At 36.7% G+C, this 19,993-nt stretch overlaps 1 protein-coding gene across 13 annotated transcripts in view; it reads left to right on the top strand.

The window, feature by feature from the left end:
* The window catches only part of Pde11 (Phosphodiesterase 11), a 232,146-nt gene that overhangs the window by 73,768 nt on the left and 138,385 nt on the right, over positions 1 to 19,993 (top strand). For 6 of the 13 annotated variants that reach the window (XM_069504882.1, XM_034978574.2, XM_034978575.2 and 3 more), the window contains one exon: positions 13,758 to 14,079. The exons of the other annotated variants lie outside the window; for them this stretch is intronic. In XM_069504882.1, the coding sequence (XP_069360983.1) occupies positions 13,947 to 14,079 (133 nt within the window). In that variant the 5' untranslated portion in view covers positions 13,758 to 13,946. The remainder of the gene's footprint in view (positions 1 to 13,757; positions 14,080 to 19,993) is intronic. 13 annotated transcript variants of the gene reach the window in all.

Below are 19,993 nucleotides of genomic sequence, written 5' to 3' on the forward strand. Positions count from 1 at the left end.
TTAGTCGCGTGGGTCTAATCATTACTTACTGCTAAAATTTTACCATTTCAGTATGTAGGTAACCCATGGAATTAGTAATACAACACACATTAGTACGAGTACTACTAGTAGATATAACAAAAAACTTTTGTCTTTTGGACAAAAATAACAACTTTTCAAGTTATATGTTGATTACGGTGACTCTTGTTATCCGGACCTGACACAAGAACTTTTAGACAGAGACTACAAAACATGTGTATTCACTTCATCTTAAATATGATCATGTATCAGAGTTCCGTGCTAAACTAAAGTGGCTGCCAGTATCCCGGCGGAGGGAGATGCACGCTTTGTCGCTCCTATATCGTATTCTGTACTACCCTCAAACACCATCATACTTAAAAGAACGGTTTTCCTATCTTGGTGAGAACAATCAGTTCTCCCTCCGCTCCAGCACCGACAGTAAGCTTATGACTCCACACAGCTGCACGGTATACTATGGTAACTCTTTCACCACTAACAGTGTCAAACTCTGGAATTCTCTCCCAGCTGAAATACGTCAGGCGAAATCCTTAAACACCTTCAAAAATCGTTTGAAGAACTATTATTTATCTATGTAAACAGAATTATGTAGTATATTATAGAGATATGTATATAGGTATATATATTTATAAATATTTGTGTATTATTAGAATGTAGGTACTGTGTATGTAGTCTAATTTATAATAATACCTAGGGCCGTTTTCGGCTGCCGCACCAACCCGTGCTTTCGTGATTCCTTTCGTCAAAGGTTGCCTGGAAGAGATCGCTTTAGCGATAAGGCCGCCTTTGCATGCTACAGCTATTAGATTAAGATCCTGTATTGTGTTTTTTCAATGTTCACTTTGTGTTGTGTGCAATAAAGTGTAAAATAAATAAATACAATGAGATTACGACTTCGCCCGCATGCATGCAGGATTTTAAAAATTCCGTGGGAACTCCTTGAATTTCGGGGATAATAAGTTTCCCATATTTGTCTCCGTAACAAATAAGTGCTGCCCATAACTTCGTCTATTTGGATTTAGATAAACAAGTAGCATATGCATCCTCGGCATGCAAGCGATCAAATTTCTTCAAAATAAGTTAAACGGCTAGGCTGTGAAAAGCTAACAGACACACACGTTTTTTGACCTATTATGAGAATAATTATTATATTATGAAATTATAGTTATGAGATCTATGTTTCATAGGTATTTTTCTCAATGTATTTAGTTATCAATATCGAAACGAATGAAGGAGCTACGGGTGGTCTTCCCTCTATCTAATCAGTATTATTAGAGCGGAGCTCTTCGGATTTATTATAATAAAACCATATAAAGACTAATCATTCGCCATTCAGTGTAGACGAAAAAAGAATACTTTTACATTAGAAATCAATAAAGATTTTTGGAAGAGAATGTTATTCTGAGAGAGACAGCGAACATACTGAGCGATTTTAGCGAGTTGGACCGAGCAGCTCCATAATAGCACGCTGAGCGAATTTAGCGAGTTGGACCGAGCGGCTCCATAATAGCACGCTGAGCGAATTTAGCGAGTTGGACCGAGCGGCTCCATAATAGCACGCTGAGCGATTTTAAAGCTGTGGACGAGACCCAGTAAGTTGCATCAAATGTCCTTCCCCGGGATGTAAGCTAATTCTGTACCAAATTTCATCTTCGCCTAGTTTATTACAATTATTTTCGTAGAGATCTCTTAACTTTTTGAAAATAAAATATAACCTATATTGCTCAAGAATAAAATAGCTTTCTACTGGTGAAAGAATTTTTAAAATCGGTTTAGTAGTACTTTACCTCTTTATAATATTAATATTCTTAATTAAGTACTTGTCCGATGCTTCGTTAGTTAATTCTAGAATGATTAAGTATAGAGTACTTAATATGTTGATTTTGGCACGCGTCCCATGTTTGAAAAGGTATTCAAAACAAATAAATTTGTATGGGAAAGTTTTATACCATTAGTAACCTGATAGACACTGAAAGCACTTAATCTTCGGTATAGAATAATATTAGACTCTATATTTTATAAAAAAAAATTATTTTGTACCTATCTAAGGTATCATCTAAGATGTGATTAGCGATCCGTAGGTACTATACTACAGTTAGGTATAATCTATATGTATATATATGAAAGGGAAAGCTGACTGACTGACTGATCTATCAACGCACAGCTCAAACCATTGGACGAATCAGGCTGAAATTTGGCATGCAAATAGCCATTATGACGTAGGCATCCGCTAAAGAAGGATTTTTGAAAATTCAACACCTGAGGTGGTAAAATAGGGATTTGAACTTTGGAGGGGTTGACTTCGTCCGCGTGGACTACACAAATTTCAAACCCCAGTGTTTAATTTTCAAAAATTCTTTTGCAGCGGATGTTTACGTCGTAGTAGAGGCTGCATGCCAAATTTCAGCCCGATTCGTCCAGTAGTTTGAGCTACATAGTGTGCGTTGATAGATCAGTAAGTCAGATATTCTTTTATTGCTTAAAACTACGAAAAAAGGGGTGCCCGGGATCAATAAACACAATAAGTATAATTACTTACATACCTACTAGAAAATATTAAGAACGGAAGAAAATACAGCATGACCTCCTTGAAACTGATTGCAATGTCCACTTAAAACTGTGAGACTGTCAATTAATAAAAATGTGTTTGATACGAGTATAGTGCAGGTGATGAATAAAATGAATATTCGAAAGCTTGACGAGCGTATTCATATTGGCGTTGAATAAAATTATTTCGTAGTTTGCATTCGGTGTTTTAATTTAAAAAATATTGTTACTAATTGATAGACTTGATTGTGTTGTGCGTTCAATATAAAACGATACTAAAAATTATTTACCGGAAGATTCCTTTCAATTAAGAAATGATGTAGGTACTTACGTATCCATAACAATTTTATATTATTCAAAATATCCTAGGAGATTCCTGAGATTCTTTAAAGCTTAGAAGTTAAAAATTATTTTTTAGGCGTTCGAGGACAAGGACTTAACAGGTAAATACAATGTTCATATATCCGTATCTTCTAAATATATAAATGTAAAAGCTGACTGACTGACTGACTGACTGATCTAACAACGCATAGCTCAAACTACAGGACGGATCGGGCTGAAATTTGGCATGCAGATAGCTTATGACGTAGACATCCGATAAGAAAGGATTTTTGAAAATTCAACCCCTGAGGGGGTTTGATAGGGGTTTGATATTTGTGTTGTTGGCATAAGCCAGTTAACGTTATAAATACGAAAGTGTGTAAAAGCTAACAGATAAGCTTTTCACGGCCCATCCGATTTTGAGGAAATTTTATACGAAACTTAGTCAACTTAGCTGACAAAGTCGCTGGCATCAACTAGTGTTTTATAAGATGTTCAGTTACGTACATTGATAGTGTTATAATAATTAATAAAACGTCTGGAGTAAAGTTCGCAAAGAAATTTGTTATCATGAAAACGCTCTCAGTTGATTGATTGTTTGATAAAATCCTTAAGCGATTTTTGATGACGCGCCCTATTTGACGATGGAACCTGGTTGAAAATAATAATAATAATAATATTGAGTTGTAGGACTAAAACATAACATTGATAATACTATGTTAAAATACGAAATATGAGTAAATTCAGAAATGAAAGCCACCAAACTCATTTGTTGGTTGGTTATACATTAATGCTTTACTGAGTGATATAAAAATAATGTTCTTACCGGACCGATTTTGAAGCCAATTTTGCTGTCCGCTTTTTAGCGTTAAAAGAACTTTTATTTTTGAAATATATCTCGAACTAAGTTGACAAGTTATTATCTTGTCTTGATTTTCTGCTAGTCAAAATGGTCAAAAAGATTAGTAGGATCAACTTTGTTGCTGAGTCAAAAATTGATTATGAGTAAAAGAATAGAACTCTTCGTATAATACCTATGTATGAATTTGGGATTATCATAAAAGTTAACTTATTGGAAACACTTCTCTTCTGTGAAGATAATAAACGCAATATGCCTTCAACGAGTCTCGTACTTAGCTACATACTCGTTATCTAATCAGTATTGTTGTTTATGTTAAAGTTGTAAACTTTCCCTTGTTATTTATTAAGAGAGCATGATATGATGCCGTAGTTTCCTAATACGGAAAAACATATAATGATGCTTCTTCAGTAATGTTAGTTTATAGGAATGTACGTAATTTAACTCGTCACGCGATAGCTTGCAACTCTTAACAATAAGTGATCGGGTGGTAAATTTTCCATTTTGAGTTTGTTCGCTTACTTGCGAAACATCGGTTATCTTTAACAATTTTAAATTCAAATCAAGATAATTGTATTTGGACATTATTATTACAATTACTTAGGTACTTATAAAGAAATATAAGTATGTAAATAAAACGGGGCAAGGCACATAGTTCGTAAAACCGATAGACGTTGGGGTCCCAAGGTGCTGGAATGGCGACCTCGCACCGGAAGACGCAGCGTTGGAAGACCCCCACTAGGTGGACGGACGAAATCAGACGAGTCGCAGGGAGCCGCTGCTACGCGACGGATCGGGCTGAAAGTTGGCATATTATGGCGTAGGCATCCGCTAAGGAAGGATTTGTGGAAATTCTAAGGGGGTGAAATAGGGGTTTGAAATTTGTGTCATCCACGCGGACGAGGTCGGGAGCATAAGCTATTATTTTCTAAAAGTCAATGGCAATTACACTAACCACAATTCTTAGTATTATTCCATTCGGCTCAACAAGTGATGCGTGTAAACGTATTCATGAACACACATGCATGTAGAAGTATAAACTAAACAATATATTACAAGCATGTGATTGTTCCAACCAATTCGCTTATTCAATTGCAAAATTGCTTATCTAAGATCCGATCCTTAGAGACCAGCATATATTAGTACAAACTAGATGCAAAGCGTATATATTCAATGAGACAATGTATATTGATTAATCTACTCATTTAATAGTTAAGTAGGTAAAGTATATACCTAGTATATTTTATGTAAAGTTTTGTAATGAAAGTTGCGATTTTGTAGGTATTTTATTGTTAAGTTTTACTTAATGATATTCTGTTTCATTACGCATAATTCAAATTTCATAGGTACGCATTTTAAAATGCGTCGACTATAGGTAGTTATGAAATATGTTTTAACGTATCTTTTTAATTAAAATATAGCTGAAAGTATGAGAGTAGGTAGGTACATCTGAGAATGGAATGGATTAGCCAACGTAAGCACAACTTTTTCGTTTGGCGAAAGACGCGAAATTGATATGGCGAGACTAGCTTATTCCCGCGACTTCGTTTGTGTGGACTATACAAATTTCAATCCCCTATTCTACCCCCTCAGGGGTTGTATTTTCAAAAATCCTTTCTTAGCGGATGTCTACGTTATAATAGCTATCTGCATGCCTTTCAGCCCAATCCGTCCAGTAGTTTGAGCTGTGCGTTGATAGATCAGTCAGTCAGTCAGTCACCTTTTCCTCTTATATATATTCAAATGACGTCAATACTATCCTATGTCAATGACCAATCTCCAGTAATGGAGATGCACGTTTTGGTTCTCTTCGTATTTGTTTCGACTATTCTTATAGGTAGTAGTTCGTTGGCATTGACAATGCCGGGACTCTAGTCTCCAGTGGTATTCTGTGTATCAGAAACGGAGATTCGGATGGATTGGTTTTTATTCAGGACCGGTGGGCGTCCCGGTGGGTTTTTATATGTACAATCAAGTCCATTATCGCTTTTAATGATTTAACCATGTTGGATTGTGCTCATACGCAAGCGCATCTAGTTTAAATACCCGGATCTTCAGATATCTTGTTATGAATTTGTGTTCTTCCAGCAGCCCGCTACTATCTCATCTATGGCGTATATCTGGCGCCTTTTAATTGCCCTAGACTAATAATTATTATCAGTTTGCGTGCGGCGCCCCGCCCTCTCCGCCGGCTAAGATACGCAATTACCACTACCAGTGTAGTTAACACACACATTCACTAGCTAGTACCATAGCACGTGCTATAGATATACTTTAAATACGGTCACGTGGAAAAAGCAGAATGTCTTGCAATTTTACTCTGCGCTAATTTTATATAACATAAATTACTGTTTAAATAACATCAATGCTAGACTAATCCAGTAACTAGATAATATCTAGTTTAGACACAAGATATATAATAGTAGTTACGACGTATTTAGATCTAAATTACAGATAAAAAATGATCATATTAGTGTTGCAATTTGATACGATTGTATATATATTTTATCTGCTGTCTTATCTTGATTTTCATGCAACAACATTTTATGTTTCCTTTTTAAGAGATCGCTGAAGGATTTCGCAATTACATAATTGTATAAAGTAAAAGTGTTTTGGTCGTGTTTAAATTAATTTTAAAAAAAGTTTTATGTGCTCTCTTATCTTGATTATTATCAGTATATTTATATTTATTAGATTGGCTCTTGCCAAGAGGCAGTTGAACGATTGTGCAATACATCATCAATACCCATATTATGAATGCAAAGTGTGTTTCTTTGTTGGCTTGTCCTTCAATCACTTTGCAACGGAGCAAGCAACGGGTCGACGTGATTTTTTGGATGGGTATAGTTAAAGCGACAAGCGATTTAGCGTTCCGGTACGATGCCGTGTAGAAACCGATCAGGGTTATGGGTTTAATCAAACTGCCATGCCCTTTCCTAGTTAGCCCGCTTCCATCTTAGATATAATCATGAAATTTGGCAGGTAGGTAGATCTTATAGCTGGCATCTGAAAACCGTGAATTTAGGGTTGCATCACACAAAAAAAAATTGTTGTCATAAACTAATAATTAGTATTTTCAATTTTCTAAGTAAGATAACTATATCAAGTGGGGTATCATATGAAAGGTCTTCACCTCTGAATTCTAAAACAGATTTTTATTTATTTTTATGTATCATAGTTTTTGAATTATCCTGCAAAATGCCGAAAAAATACGACCGTAGATCAAGACCGTAGTAAGATCGTGAATCCTTATTGTGCGAGCCTGACTCGCACTTGGCCGGTTTTTTGTATGACATTTCACCTTTGTAGAGCGTTGTCTCTGTCACTCATACCCATATGAAGCTTTGTCGGTCTCAACGATCGAGACAGTGCTCTACAAATCTGCTGTCTCCTTCTAACGATCGATGTTCATCACTTTTGGCCGTGTACTGTACCATTAGGTGAGAACGTAGTCAAGGGATACCTTGCATCAGAATTTTAACTATAAGTTGCGGATTTTGCGAAACGACACAATAAAAGCATTAAGTGCTTACCTAAGGCACACCATTAATTCCTAAAGGTGAACAACCTGGTTGCGCTCCAAGCAACCTCGTCTGGAATAGTAATTATTGTTACTTGCGACTCTACTTTACTAATTTTTAACTTTATTTTTTACTGGAATTTTATATTATGTTGAATCAAAACGTTTTCTCCTTTTCAAATTTTCCAGTGTCGCATGCCAAGCGGCGTCGCATGCCAAGCTGTGATAGCCTTATGGTTAGGACGTCCACCTTCTAATCGGAGGTCGGGGGGTTCGATCCCTGACACGCACTTCTAACTTTTCGGAGTTATGTGCGTTTTAATTAATTAAATATCACTTCTTTAACGGTGAAGGAAAATATCGCGAGGAAACCTGCATGCCTGAGAGTTCTCCGTAATGTTGTCAAAACCAAACCCTTCTCACTCTGAGAGGAGACCCGTGCTCTGTAGTGAGCCGGCGATGGGTTGATCATAATGATGATGATGCCAAGCGGAAATTTCGTCTGGGGCTCGTTAAAGAGATCGTTTTAAACATTCCTTAAATGAGAGCTTAGTTAGTCGACTCGGAAAGTAGGTAAATCATATTAATGAATAAAGTGGCGTTGTGTACTTACTGTTTTATTGGATGTTTGACCTCGTGTTATCGCGGCAAGCCTCCTTCGTCATTATACATAATACGTATATATCTATACAAACTCATACATAATCAACAGTTATTGCTATTTTACAGTGACGTGTTGATTCAGTTGCCATTTACAATTTAATACTGTATTCATTTATTTTTCACTAGATGATGCCCGCGACTTCGTTCGCGTGGATTTAGGTTTTTAAAAATCCTGTAGGAACTCTTGGATTTTCCGGTATCAAAAGTAGCCTATGTCCTTCCTCGGGATGCAAGCTATCTCTGTACCTACCAAATTTGGCTAGCTCTGGTCTACAAAAGATCTATGTGCAACAGTGATCGTCTATCGGTTGATAATGATGAAGGCTCTTATCTTATGGCCTCAAGAGTCAAGATGTAACTATGCTGAACATGTAGGTACACCATACATCCAATCAAATTATTGTTCACACGGAAGTTTATTGTGCCATTACAATAATTATCTTCTACTTAAAAGCAATTCATATGCCTATTGTTGACAGAACTATAATACTCGTATATCCATTCTTTCATTACGATTGTAATAACAGCGCTCAGTCGAAGAAAACCTTCCATCCATCCATCGGATTGTATTCAGACACTTAGTTTTTCCCGTCTTTATCATCTACGTGTCCAAAATACTCACACACGCATTATCTTTGCGATTATTCTAATGTTACAGCTTCACTATCGGCATTCGGCAAATGACTCGTGATTCGCGAATCGTGTGGCCGGCGGTAATCGTATCGTTCCGCCATTCGCATCAAGCTAACCCAAATGTATAAGCATGGGTATAGGATTTTTTTTAATTCCGCGGGAACTCTTTGTTTTTCCGGGATTTATCTAATATACCTATCTTTAATATATATCTTTAAGATCTGTAAACTAACCCAAATTCGCAGTAAAGAAAATTGAATTGAATACCACAGGGAAAACTATTTGCGTTCTAGAGAGGATATAAAGGATATCGCGTCTGCCGGCCGGCTGCTAAGCCAAACTTACCTATTTTAAAAATCGCCAAACACAAAGCATTCGCCATATGCCGAATAGTGTGGCCAGTTGATTTGCCGAGTGCCGCGCCGAACTCGAATCATTGACCGAATCTCGATAGTGGAGCTACCATAGCCAAAAAATCTTGCACAACGCTTAAAAAAATGTTCTATTGTTCTAGTCACACTTGCGCTATGAAGCGGTCGTAAAAACAGTCTTATTCGATAAGTTGGTCGTTTGTAATCGCGCCCACAACTCTACACACGGACCACACGTGCGCCCACATCTCATTAATTCAATCGATACGCCCTCGTCGAAACATTTTGTTACAAACACTATCACCGGTGCTATTTTATCGCTTTACGAACCGATTAGTTTTCGCTTATGTAGTGTAGTTTTGTCATCGTCACTTGGAAATGTTTAAGTAAATATACCTACCCTTTTTTATCATTCATCATCATCATTCATCATCATCATCATCATCATCATCATAATCATCATCATCATCATCATCATCATCATCAACCGATAGACGTCCACTGCTGGACATAGGTCTCTTGTAGGGACCTCCACACGTCCTCCTTCTAAACTTCTACAAAAAATCCAAAAGCTTGGTAACTGACACTATTGAATACTGTTTCAAAAGTAATTTTGTACAGAGAAATGCTTGCTTTAAAGTTTTCAGTAGTAGTTTACTATCTTAGGTAAAACTTTAGCTTTAAAACGGAACAATATCAAGTTACCCCGATCCAGCGATTATTCTCTATACATAAAAGCGCAATTGAAAGTGCTTAGGTACAGCTGACTAGCGTCTCGGAGACGACGGATGCATTTAAAGAACATTATAAATGCATTAGCCTGATAAAAATCCGCTACAATCCTTCCACCGTCTACGGTTTTACGAAAGCATTCTCCTAAAGTATGGAGAAGTTTAGATATTAATACGCTTAGGTTGAAATGTATGGAGCAGTTTCCACGCTCGGAGTTCTTTGTCGGCGCTTATTTTCTGTCGCCAACTGCGAGGGCACGACCCCGTTATGACGTCACTCTTCAGATGAATGAACATCTACCCCCAACTCCCTAGTTCCACCTAACGGTCAGTTTATACGAGCTTGGCTATCGAAGCCGCAACATCTGCTGTAGTCTCGGAAATCGTTATTTGTGTCTGGGATGGGATATTGTTTGTATTGAATTTTCATCGTCTATTAAAATGTTGGAAATGATGGACGCCCATTTAACATATATGAGCATCCATCATTTCCAACATTTTCTTGTTCTTTATTAAGTTAGATTAGACAGCGATCTTTACTTTTGTTTGAATATGGTTGATTTTATTTTTTTAATCACTGAAAAATAATAACAATCTTTACCAGTGCTTTTCTGTAGCATAAGTATAGTATTTGAGAAATTGATACTAGGTAGAGGCTACATGATATAGAAACTACTAAAAGCGATTGGTTTTTTTAACGGCTATATTTTAATAATTCTCTTCTTCTTGCGTCCGTTCCTCAGCTTTGAGGATCGTGACTCCCTCGAGATATATCGCTTCCTTCACGATGTTGTCATTTCTTTCCATTTTTCTTTCTGTTTTAGGCAGCACAGAATCGACCGCTTCTCTCTATCTGTTCAGACAAATATATCGAGCTACGTTTCTTTTCTCCGATCCGAATCAAGAGATCCGAATTCAAACAGTGATAATTATTACTAACAATCATTCCTAGTACAAATGTTATTCTTGTAAGTCTGTCGGAGAAAGATATAGGTGGAGAAGTGCGTGCCTAGAGCCCGGTTAGGTTTCTTGCAAAGACAAAAGGTCGTACACTTCTACGACCACCGTATTTGGTCTTACGTGAATCATCCTGGTCGAGCCTGTACTTATATAACTCCATACATGCATACAAGGCTATAAGAACCTAATCGATAGGCCTCTCAAGTTCCATCTTCAAGGAAAATGGTCTTAGCACATGAGGGTCACATCTTACCTCTGCGGAATGTAATCCTACCGTTTTAAAAAGTGCTTCTCAATATTGAAAACTTGAAAAAAACATAAGCGAGCAGGGACTGTAGACAAAAGTGACAAAATTAAAAGTATGAAGTAACAATGTTTTTTTTTGGATTTTAAAATTACAAAAGTAATTGTACTTTATCATAAATTAAAATTTTATACATATTTTGTAAATTAAAACAAAACCGTTAACATTAAACTGCATTTAGGTTTTGCACTGGAAACTGTCCTGCCCTCTAACCGAACGACCTATTGATTTTTTAAATCTCTAAAACAGAGTAGAACTTATACGTAGGTAAGTTTATTAAATCTTATTCAGATAATGGCAAGTAATACAAGGAATAGTACTTATGTTAGTTACTCTCTTGTACGCGGCGACAATAGTGCGTCAATTATGCGCAGTGTGAACACCTTCAAACAGTTTCTGGTATCACAACTTCTAGGAGTGCCTTGGGCACATTTCTGTCCTGTTTTACCTATTTTGTTAATTGTTTATATCTTACAATCGATTCTTCGTCATCTTCTACATACATTTGTCTTCCACAAACATTTGTCTAACTATTCGTTAGTAACCTTCCATCCGTAGGTAGCAAGCTATCAGTAATTTAGCTAAGGAAACGTTTTATATAGGAACTGATTTGACTTAGGGCGGTTACGCACTGATCTGATCCGAGTCCGTGAAAATAGTTCCGAAGTAGTCATAGAACTATTTGTATGGTAGCTTATGTATGACATAAAAGACGTAGAAACTTTTATATCCGTATTTTCACCGAATCGGATCGGGTGAGAGCGTGATCGCTCTTACGCTTCGTTGCAAATAGTACTATCCGTAAGAAAAAAATCGTTTTTAGGGTTCCGTACCTCAAAAGGAAAAACGGAACCCTTGTAGGATCACTTTCTTGTCTGTCTGTCTGTCTGTCCGTCTGTCTGTCTATCAAGAAACCTAGAGGGTACTTCCGTTAACCTAGAATCATGAAATTTGGCAGGTAGGTAGGTCTTATAGCAGACATTAGGGAAAAAATCTGATAACCGTGAATTTGTGGTTACTTCACAAGAAAAAAATAAAATGTGTTCATGAATAAATATTGCTATTTTCGACTTTCAAAGTAAGATTGCTATACCAAGTGGGGTATCATATGAAAGGTTTATACATGTACATTCTAAAACAGGTTTTTATTTATTTTAGGCATATTAGTTTTTGATTTATCGTGCAAAATGTCGATAAAATACGATTGTAGTACGGAATCCTCAGTGCGCGAGTCTGACTCGCACTTGGGCGGTTTTTTGATTATAAGAACCGGGCGGCATTGCTCAAAACGGTACAGAATCCATGCTTGAGTGTGGTAGGTTTTGTGTTCTATGGTCGAGGAGGTGCCTTGACCTTCCGCGGTCCACTCTGTGACCGCATGCAAACAAGTCCGCCAAATGACTTGTTTCCCAAATAGTGTTTCTGACGTAGGTACATACATACTCCTGTATATTCTAAATTCTAATGTCTGCCATTGTTGCAATAAAGTTTGAAACGGTAAGCAAATACGCTGGCGTTTTTAGGGTGCCGTACCCAAAGAGTAAAACGGGACCCTATCACTAAGACTTCCGTCTATCTGTTCGTCCGTACGTCTGTTCGTCTGTCCTTCCCCGGGTTGCAAGCTACCTCTGTACCAAATTTCGTTAAAATCGGTTGAACGGTTAAACCGTGAAAAGCTAGCAGACAGACAGACAGACAGAGAGACACATTTTCGCATTTATAATATTAGTATGGATGGTACGGGACCATTCGTGCGCGTTCACTCACATATATACCCATATGACGCCTTGTCGGTCTCAACGACCGAGACAGTGCTCTACAAATCTGCTGTCTCCTTCTAAAGATCGATGTTCATCACTTTTTGCCGCGTACTGTAGCTGTACGTTCTATAAAAGATCCAGCGTAGAGTTGATGCTGTCTAGGAAGCATTTACAACTTTCGGTTAGACAAGAACCCTATTTACCTCCAACTGAGTGATATTATATCAGTATGCATACTTATAGTTATTTTACATTGTGCTACGTCCATTAAAAACTTGCAAACGGCTCATTAGTATGTAAGAATTTGTATTTAAATTTTTTTGTTCACGTCAGTTACTCGTACTCATAACAACAGTCTCTACTAACTCGATAATTAAGTTACATGCTTGCATATTGTAGTTTGTCGAGTTAACTTGACTTGTAATTAGTGTGAAATAATTCTGCTTGCCAAAAACATCACTAACATAAATGACCTTGCTGATTTTTCGTACTACTAACGTCTCGTCCCTTAGTTATTTGACTTAAAAACGGTATCGAAACTGGTTTTACTTTTGTTTCTCCTTCGATGTAACCACAACCAGATCCAACGAGCATCTGCCCTTCTTAACTTGTTAAGGTAACATAAAAGTTATGTGCAATTTGTTTTGCGCATTCAAAACCTGTATCGGTTTTTGTATGTTCCTAAGTAACACTTGTATGGATTCAATGTCACGGATTTCGATTCTTCGAAATGCCAATATCGGTTTTTGTTCAGCCAATTGAAGGATACTCAAGTTTAACACGACGCCGACGCTAATAGATCGTGTACACTGATAAAAAATCGTGTCAGTACGTTGGTGGAACAGTGACATGCTTCACTTTCATCTCATAACGGCGCATTGCGAGTACAAAAAGTAACTGCCGTATATATTTTTTGTTCCGTTCTTTCATGACGAGCCACAGCGGAAGCTTAGATTATGGAACACTTAACAAGAACTATTCAATATGTCTGTCCTACTTTATTCCCTGATTATTTTTGTTTTCTTTGGGGAGGGGTGTTATTACATTTTTTTGTTTTCTTTTCTTTGCAGTTAATGCCCGCTGCACCCGTGTAGTGTTTGGCTGGGCGGGGGATGGCTACAGATGACCTTTTAGTGGTTATTCTTTGTGATTAGTGGTAGTGAGTGGGTGGAATCAGCGACTAGTGCGCGTAGTGTTGCCTGTAGTGTCAATGGTGCCAGTGATGTGACAGTCTATGGAAGTGTCAGGGGGTACTCGGAATGTTCACGAAGAACAGCAGGGCCCCTGAGCGGTGCCACCACCCCTCGCATAGGAGCTGCAAGAAGAAAAAACATCCTCCGCACACACCCTGGAAGTACTTGATGAATTGCCCACTCGTTAGGAAATGCTTCGGTATAGTATTCTTTTATTTCTGCTTTAATTTTTATTTGTTACCCATTTGGTTACGAAGTGGTAACATCAGAACAGATTTTTATAGATATATCGCAAAAATTTAACGTAAAAATTGAATACCATCCTCAACAATTCACTCTCACCACCTGGTTGTATGGTGCACTTCGGTCGCCCGTTGTGCCAGATCCTTTTTTCCACGCACATGCAAACTGTGGAATCAACTCCCTTCGGCGGTGTTCCCATTAGATTACGACATGGGGTTATTCAAGGAGCGGACCAACAAATTCCTGAAAGGCCGGCAACGCATTAGTGTTGCCTCTGGTACTGCAAATGTTCATGGGCGACGGTAATCACTTAAGATCAGGTGACCCGCCTGCTCGTTTGCTCGCGATTTTTATTAAAAAAAATACTTACCTAACTATTTGAATAACCATGTATGTATTTTAATTATTCAAATTAAATTAAGTAAAAAAATTAAGTTCATTATTACCTACTGCGATTAAATACCGAGAAAATAAAGGACCTGTCAAGTAACAATAACCTTTGATCTATTACAAATTGGTGTTATTCTATCTGCACTACAGCAACGATATTACCTAATTTATCGTAGTTAAATTTAAATAATGAACAGTTAATAATGGAAAATTCCAATCATTAGAACCAAAATTGCGCGCAGCCTTGAACGTTGGAAACGTTCATTGTTTTTGTTTTGAAAATTAACCGCGTCTGTTGAGTTTAAAGTCTCTTGAGTGGCATTTGCAATATTTTTCTCCACTTTCATATATTGTCATCATAATAATATTATTTATTCAAAAGAATAAACGATTCAGTCGATTGCTACAATACCTCATGTTTATTTGTACCTAGTTTATTTATTGAATAGTGTTTCTTTTTTCAAACTTGAACGTAGTTATAAGCAAGACTCATTATTATTGTTCGGAGTCTACTTTTCAAGGTTTTAGTTAGTTAGCTTCACAAGTTTGTTTATTAGTTAGTTAATTAGTTTAGTTCAAATCTTGCAAGCCAAATTGTTACCACTTTCTCTTGACTTAGGAACTTCGATCATTAGAGTGCTTTATTGATCCAATCTTATTGACGTGTATAGATATGTGCTGATACTGCTTCTAGAATTGTCTCTTCATCTCTCAACTTTTTAACGATTCAAAAACTCCAAAATCGTCGATTTTTCAAAAATAAACTTAGTTAATCTTTTTGGTTCTGACGTCTAAAGGCTTTTCTAACTCTTTTAACAATTTTTAGAAAAAGCTTAACATAGAAAAAAAGGTTAAAAATTGACTAAAATAGAGCTATCGATGACATTATTTGTATTTAATCATTAATTATGTGTTTGCTTATACTATAACTTGCATTACCTAGTAAGGCTCCAAGTAAGGATAGGCATATCGTGGAAACCTCAGACGGCGTCGGTTGATGAATGCTCCCGACCTTGCGGCGGCATTCCGCGGCATTAGCTCGCTCCTTGCTCTTGTTGCTCGATTAGATGACGTCTATAGCGTGTATCTCTACATTAATATGATTGAAATAGTCAATATTTTTGAGGGGATTTGACTGATAAACAATACAATCTTCCCGATATTTGTCATTGTTCCTATTTTAGTTTCTATTAGCGGATACCCGGCGTGTGTTTACTACGCTGAAAAATATATTTGTCTAATGCATTTTTATTGGTTTGAAAAACCATCTTCGCATTGCCTTTCTAATGAAACCGGGTTGGGGCACATCGGTTGGATGTTTTCAAAGTCTATATCGGATAGAGGTAGAAAACTTTCGTGTTTTATACATTAAAGAAGATTTCGTCAATTACTTAAAGCCGTTACTTCATGCACTTAGATTTAGTTTTTTTGATTCTCGATTAATACGTTATTTTGCATGTAATACTATCGAGTTCTCCATTTGGTGCCACGTTGAAATCGTTAGAGTAAAGAATTCGTCTAAAAATTGCAAACAAGCAGACACTTGGATTTATAACATTGTATTTTTCAATCGTTTGGACTGTCGTATTTTGATTACTGTTGTAAATACTGTCCTTTAGAGTTTAGACTATATCCAAGGTAAATAGAGTTGAGATTTTTGAATCTAATTGATCTACTGATTTATTTATTAATGAGGTGCTTGTATATCACGCTTTTAATTAATGCAATATGTTCGAAGTTCAGTCCTTGTTTCATGATTATTTGGACCGCTGTCTGATCAGGTTTTAGTCTGATCGATCAAAATCCTTACAATCGTGGTTTGTTTTGATTGTTGATCACTTAATTGTTAGCCTTGCCGATAAAATTACTCTCAAATTACTATGAATAATAATAATAATATCTGACACGGTAGTATTTATTTTAATCGCTGTAGTATTATGTAAGCACACCATTAGTACTTAGTACTAACTATGTGATTACATACCTACCTTTTGTATTTCTTCAAGACTACGATATGTGACTATTTCAGGGGTCGATAAACAAATCCCTAATAGCTGGCGAAGTATTAGGGCTCCTCTTGTAAATGATGCAGACGTTCATGAGCGGCGGTAATTATTAGCCCGTTTGATTGCTTGTCACACGAAGATTGATGTTTAAGTAAACATAAGAAAAACAATAAATAAATCTAACAATGCGCATCACACAATCAATGTATAACGTATTAGGTGTCATCCAAACACGGTCACCATTGTCCATTGTCTTTGTAAATTGCATTGACAATGGCATAAATTCTTTTCGGCCTCAACAAATCCTCGGATCAATCGAGGCTTGTATAACCTTTCCTTTATAGTAGAGACAAGAAAATAAAAAGAAGTTCTTAAACCTGAATGCATCCAGACTATGACTCATCCGAATCTCAGTTGCTAGTAGGTACCTTACAGTCCTATAGTGCAGTATAGTTTGCGTGACAGGTTTAAATTGAACCAGAATATAGCTTATGGCTTGTAGAGATTATATACTTAGTTGAATTATGTTGATTTGCAGTAACAGGTCATGTATATTCAGGTTTTCGCTTATTAACTTTGACCGTCAATTTTCTCTTCACATTGCATTGGCATTGAAAATGATGGTAAAGTCATACTTACATATTTTCTTTTAAACGTTTTAAATGGTCCTATTCTATAATTTTTAGGTTTGCATAAATAATATTTTCAATATGTTTCTTGTGAACTTATTAGTTTATGATTATTACAAAGGTTTCAAGCGGTCTAAGTACTCGGAACATTAAAAAAAAACTAGGGTTTAAAAGTTGAATGTAAGTTTTTAAACGCTATCATTATAAAAATACCAATAATAAAATATAATTTCTAACTGGTAACTGCTTTAAAACATGTCACGCCTCCTTTGACACAAGTGAGAAAATAGCTAGAGAAACTTATTATTTCTGCTATTGATAACCACTTGGTAACAGTTTGTTAAGGCCTCATCATGTGCCTGTATTTAAGCATTTATGTTGTCAAATGCTGTATCATTTTCTGTAAGAGTGAAACTAGTTAATTGCTGTATGTAAGACTTCCATTCGATTTTTTGCGTTTTATTTGACTGACTTTAAAGCTCTTACCTGACTCATAGTAATATTGTAACTGTTTAATTGGTTAACTGCTTAATCTCTATTTACCTATATTGTCATAGTACCTACGGACTGGAGATGATAGCGAAAAATTATGGTGACTGAATGTGGAGCTTGGAATTTAAGAAAATAGGTATTATGAAACCGTTTTAGATGTTACATGTAACTAAAAAAATATTAGGTATCATGAGTAGCATTAATCTATAAAATCCTATTAATTGTACATCTGTTCTATAAGGTTATACGAATAAAAAACACAGACAGGATATAGATAGTAAACAAACGGTGAACAGCTAAGCTCACGCGCTAACTTTTTGCATTTTTCTGCGTTCTACTCGATTAGTCAGCTCGATTAGTTTAGCGATCTGTTGAGTGAACAGTGAACACACTTGTTGCGCTTTGGCGATGACGTTGACGACGGGTCCATCGTGCGTCCTGGGTTATTTCATTACGTTTGATTACGTTACATTACCCACAGTCAGAGTCGTCGAGCTGTAACTACTAGGTGCTAGGGTCTCCCGATACTGGATAGCGTTTTAACGAGATTTTAATGCTATGACTCGCAAAATTTATTGCTTCTGGCGCCAAGAAGTGGTATCTTCAGGAATATACTCGTAGATAATTCCACGTGCCCGTGGTTTATTATGAGTTATGACTAAATCGGGATGGAATTTATTTAAATTAAATTATGTGTCGTAACTCGTAACCCAAATCCGGAGATTAGTAAATATTGCTTGAAGATTAACTGTTTCCTAAAATTGAAGTGCCCTCAAATATGGAGCAAGTCTCTCATCTAAAAAACAAACGGCTGAATTCAGAAAATCTTATAACTGTCTAACATTTTTGTAATAAATAATATTATAAGATATTACAAAAGCCTTACATCTTGTGTAATGTATCAAATGTCAATGTGAGAAGATTTTTCTGGTAGCCCTGAGGATGTCGAACCACTTCTTGTAAACCAAAGGAGAAATTATATGAAAACCTGCAAAATCAAAATGTTGTCTTCGATTCCCACAGACCTCTATTAATACACACTGGACCAGCAGCGATTGCCGACCTATTTTTGAAGTAACTTGATTTTGAATTTTATGTGAACGTAATCGGAATAAAATGTTAGTGATGAGACATCTGTCAACATAGTGTCAACACGAAGACTAAGTATTTTGACACAAAGTGTCACTTTTGATTCCCGTCACGCTCGGTGGGGCGCTTCGAATTGGGACAAAAAAAAATTGTCATTTTGTATGGCATTCGTCTTCCAGCGTACTTGTTGCTATATACATATGTCCATTTCAGTGTCGATTCCTAATTCAAGGCGAGTACCTGGGGCGGGCGGCGCACGATTTTTCCCGGATGAATACATAACGAATTGCTTAGTATTCGCAGCTGGCTCCACAGATTGCGTTACCTTGTCGCCTCGGGGACCTATTGCATTCTGCACCGCGGAAGCATTCGAATTACGATTCTCATTACTTGTTTTGATTATATTACCTAGGTTTATTTATTGTAATAACAAGTTAAAACTATACGATTTATATCTTTCTTAGATATCTTTTGTGATGTGTTACTATTGATGCATGGTTTAAATTTTTCTCTCGAGAACTGATATTATTGAAAATTATTGAAACTCTTTTTAGATGATGCACAGTCACTTTAGTTGGTGATTGGAATTGCTTATTATTCTCAGCTGGCCCAAATATTGCGTCACCTTGTCGCCTCGGGGTCCCATTGCTTTCTACAGCGCGGAAGCATTCAAATTACGATTCTAATTAGGTACTTGTTTTGACTTTCGAGTAAGTATTTTACAGTTTAGTTAGCAACAACAAACTTAGGTTTATTTACTGGACAAGTCAAAACTATATTATAATAAGATATTTTGTGACGTGTTTCTATATTAATAATAATAGCCAGGGTGGTAATTTAATGAATTTTGTGTCATTATTTACTACGTATTTGAGTTGGTATAATAACTAACGAAAGCAAATTTATTACTCTTTTTAGGTGATTTTCTTCTTAACCTTATCCCATGCTACGTGGTGGGGTCGGTAAAACATGTCTTCTTCTTCCACTCACTTCTGTCATCCGTCAACGTATTATCCACTCCGTTTACAAGCATATGTATCATGGTCATTGCTGTTGGTAATTCGAATTGCTTATTATTCGCTGCTAGCTCCACAGATTGCGTTACCTTGTCGCCTCGGGGACTCATTGCATTCTGCACCGCGGAAGCATGCGAATTACGATTCCCATTACTTGTTAGGGTTCCGTTCCTCAAAAAGAAAAACGGAACCCTTATAGGATCACTTTGTTCTCTGTATGTCTGTCGGTCTGTCAAGAAACCTACAGG

This window comes from Maniola hyperantus, chromosome 19 (genome assembly GCF_902806685.2).
Source record: "Maniola hyperantus chromosome 19, iAphHyp1.2, whole genome shotgun sequence".
Lineage (NCBI taxonomy): Eukaryota > Metazoa > Arthropoda > Insecta > Lepidoptera > Nymphalidae > Maniola > Maniola hyperantus.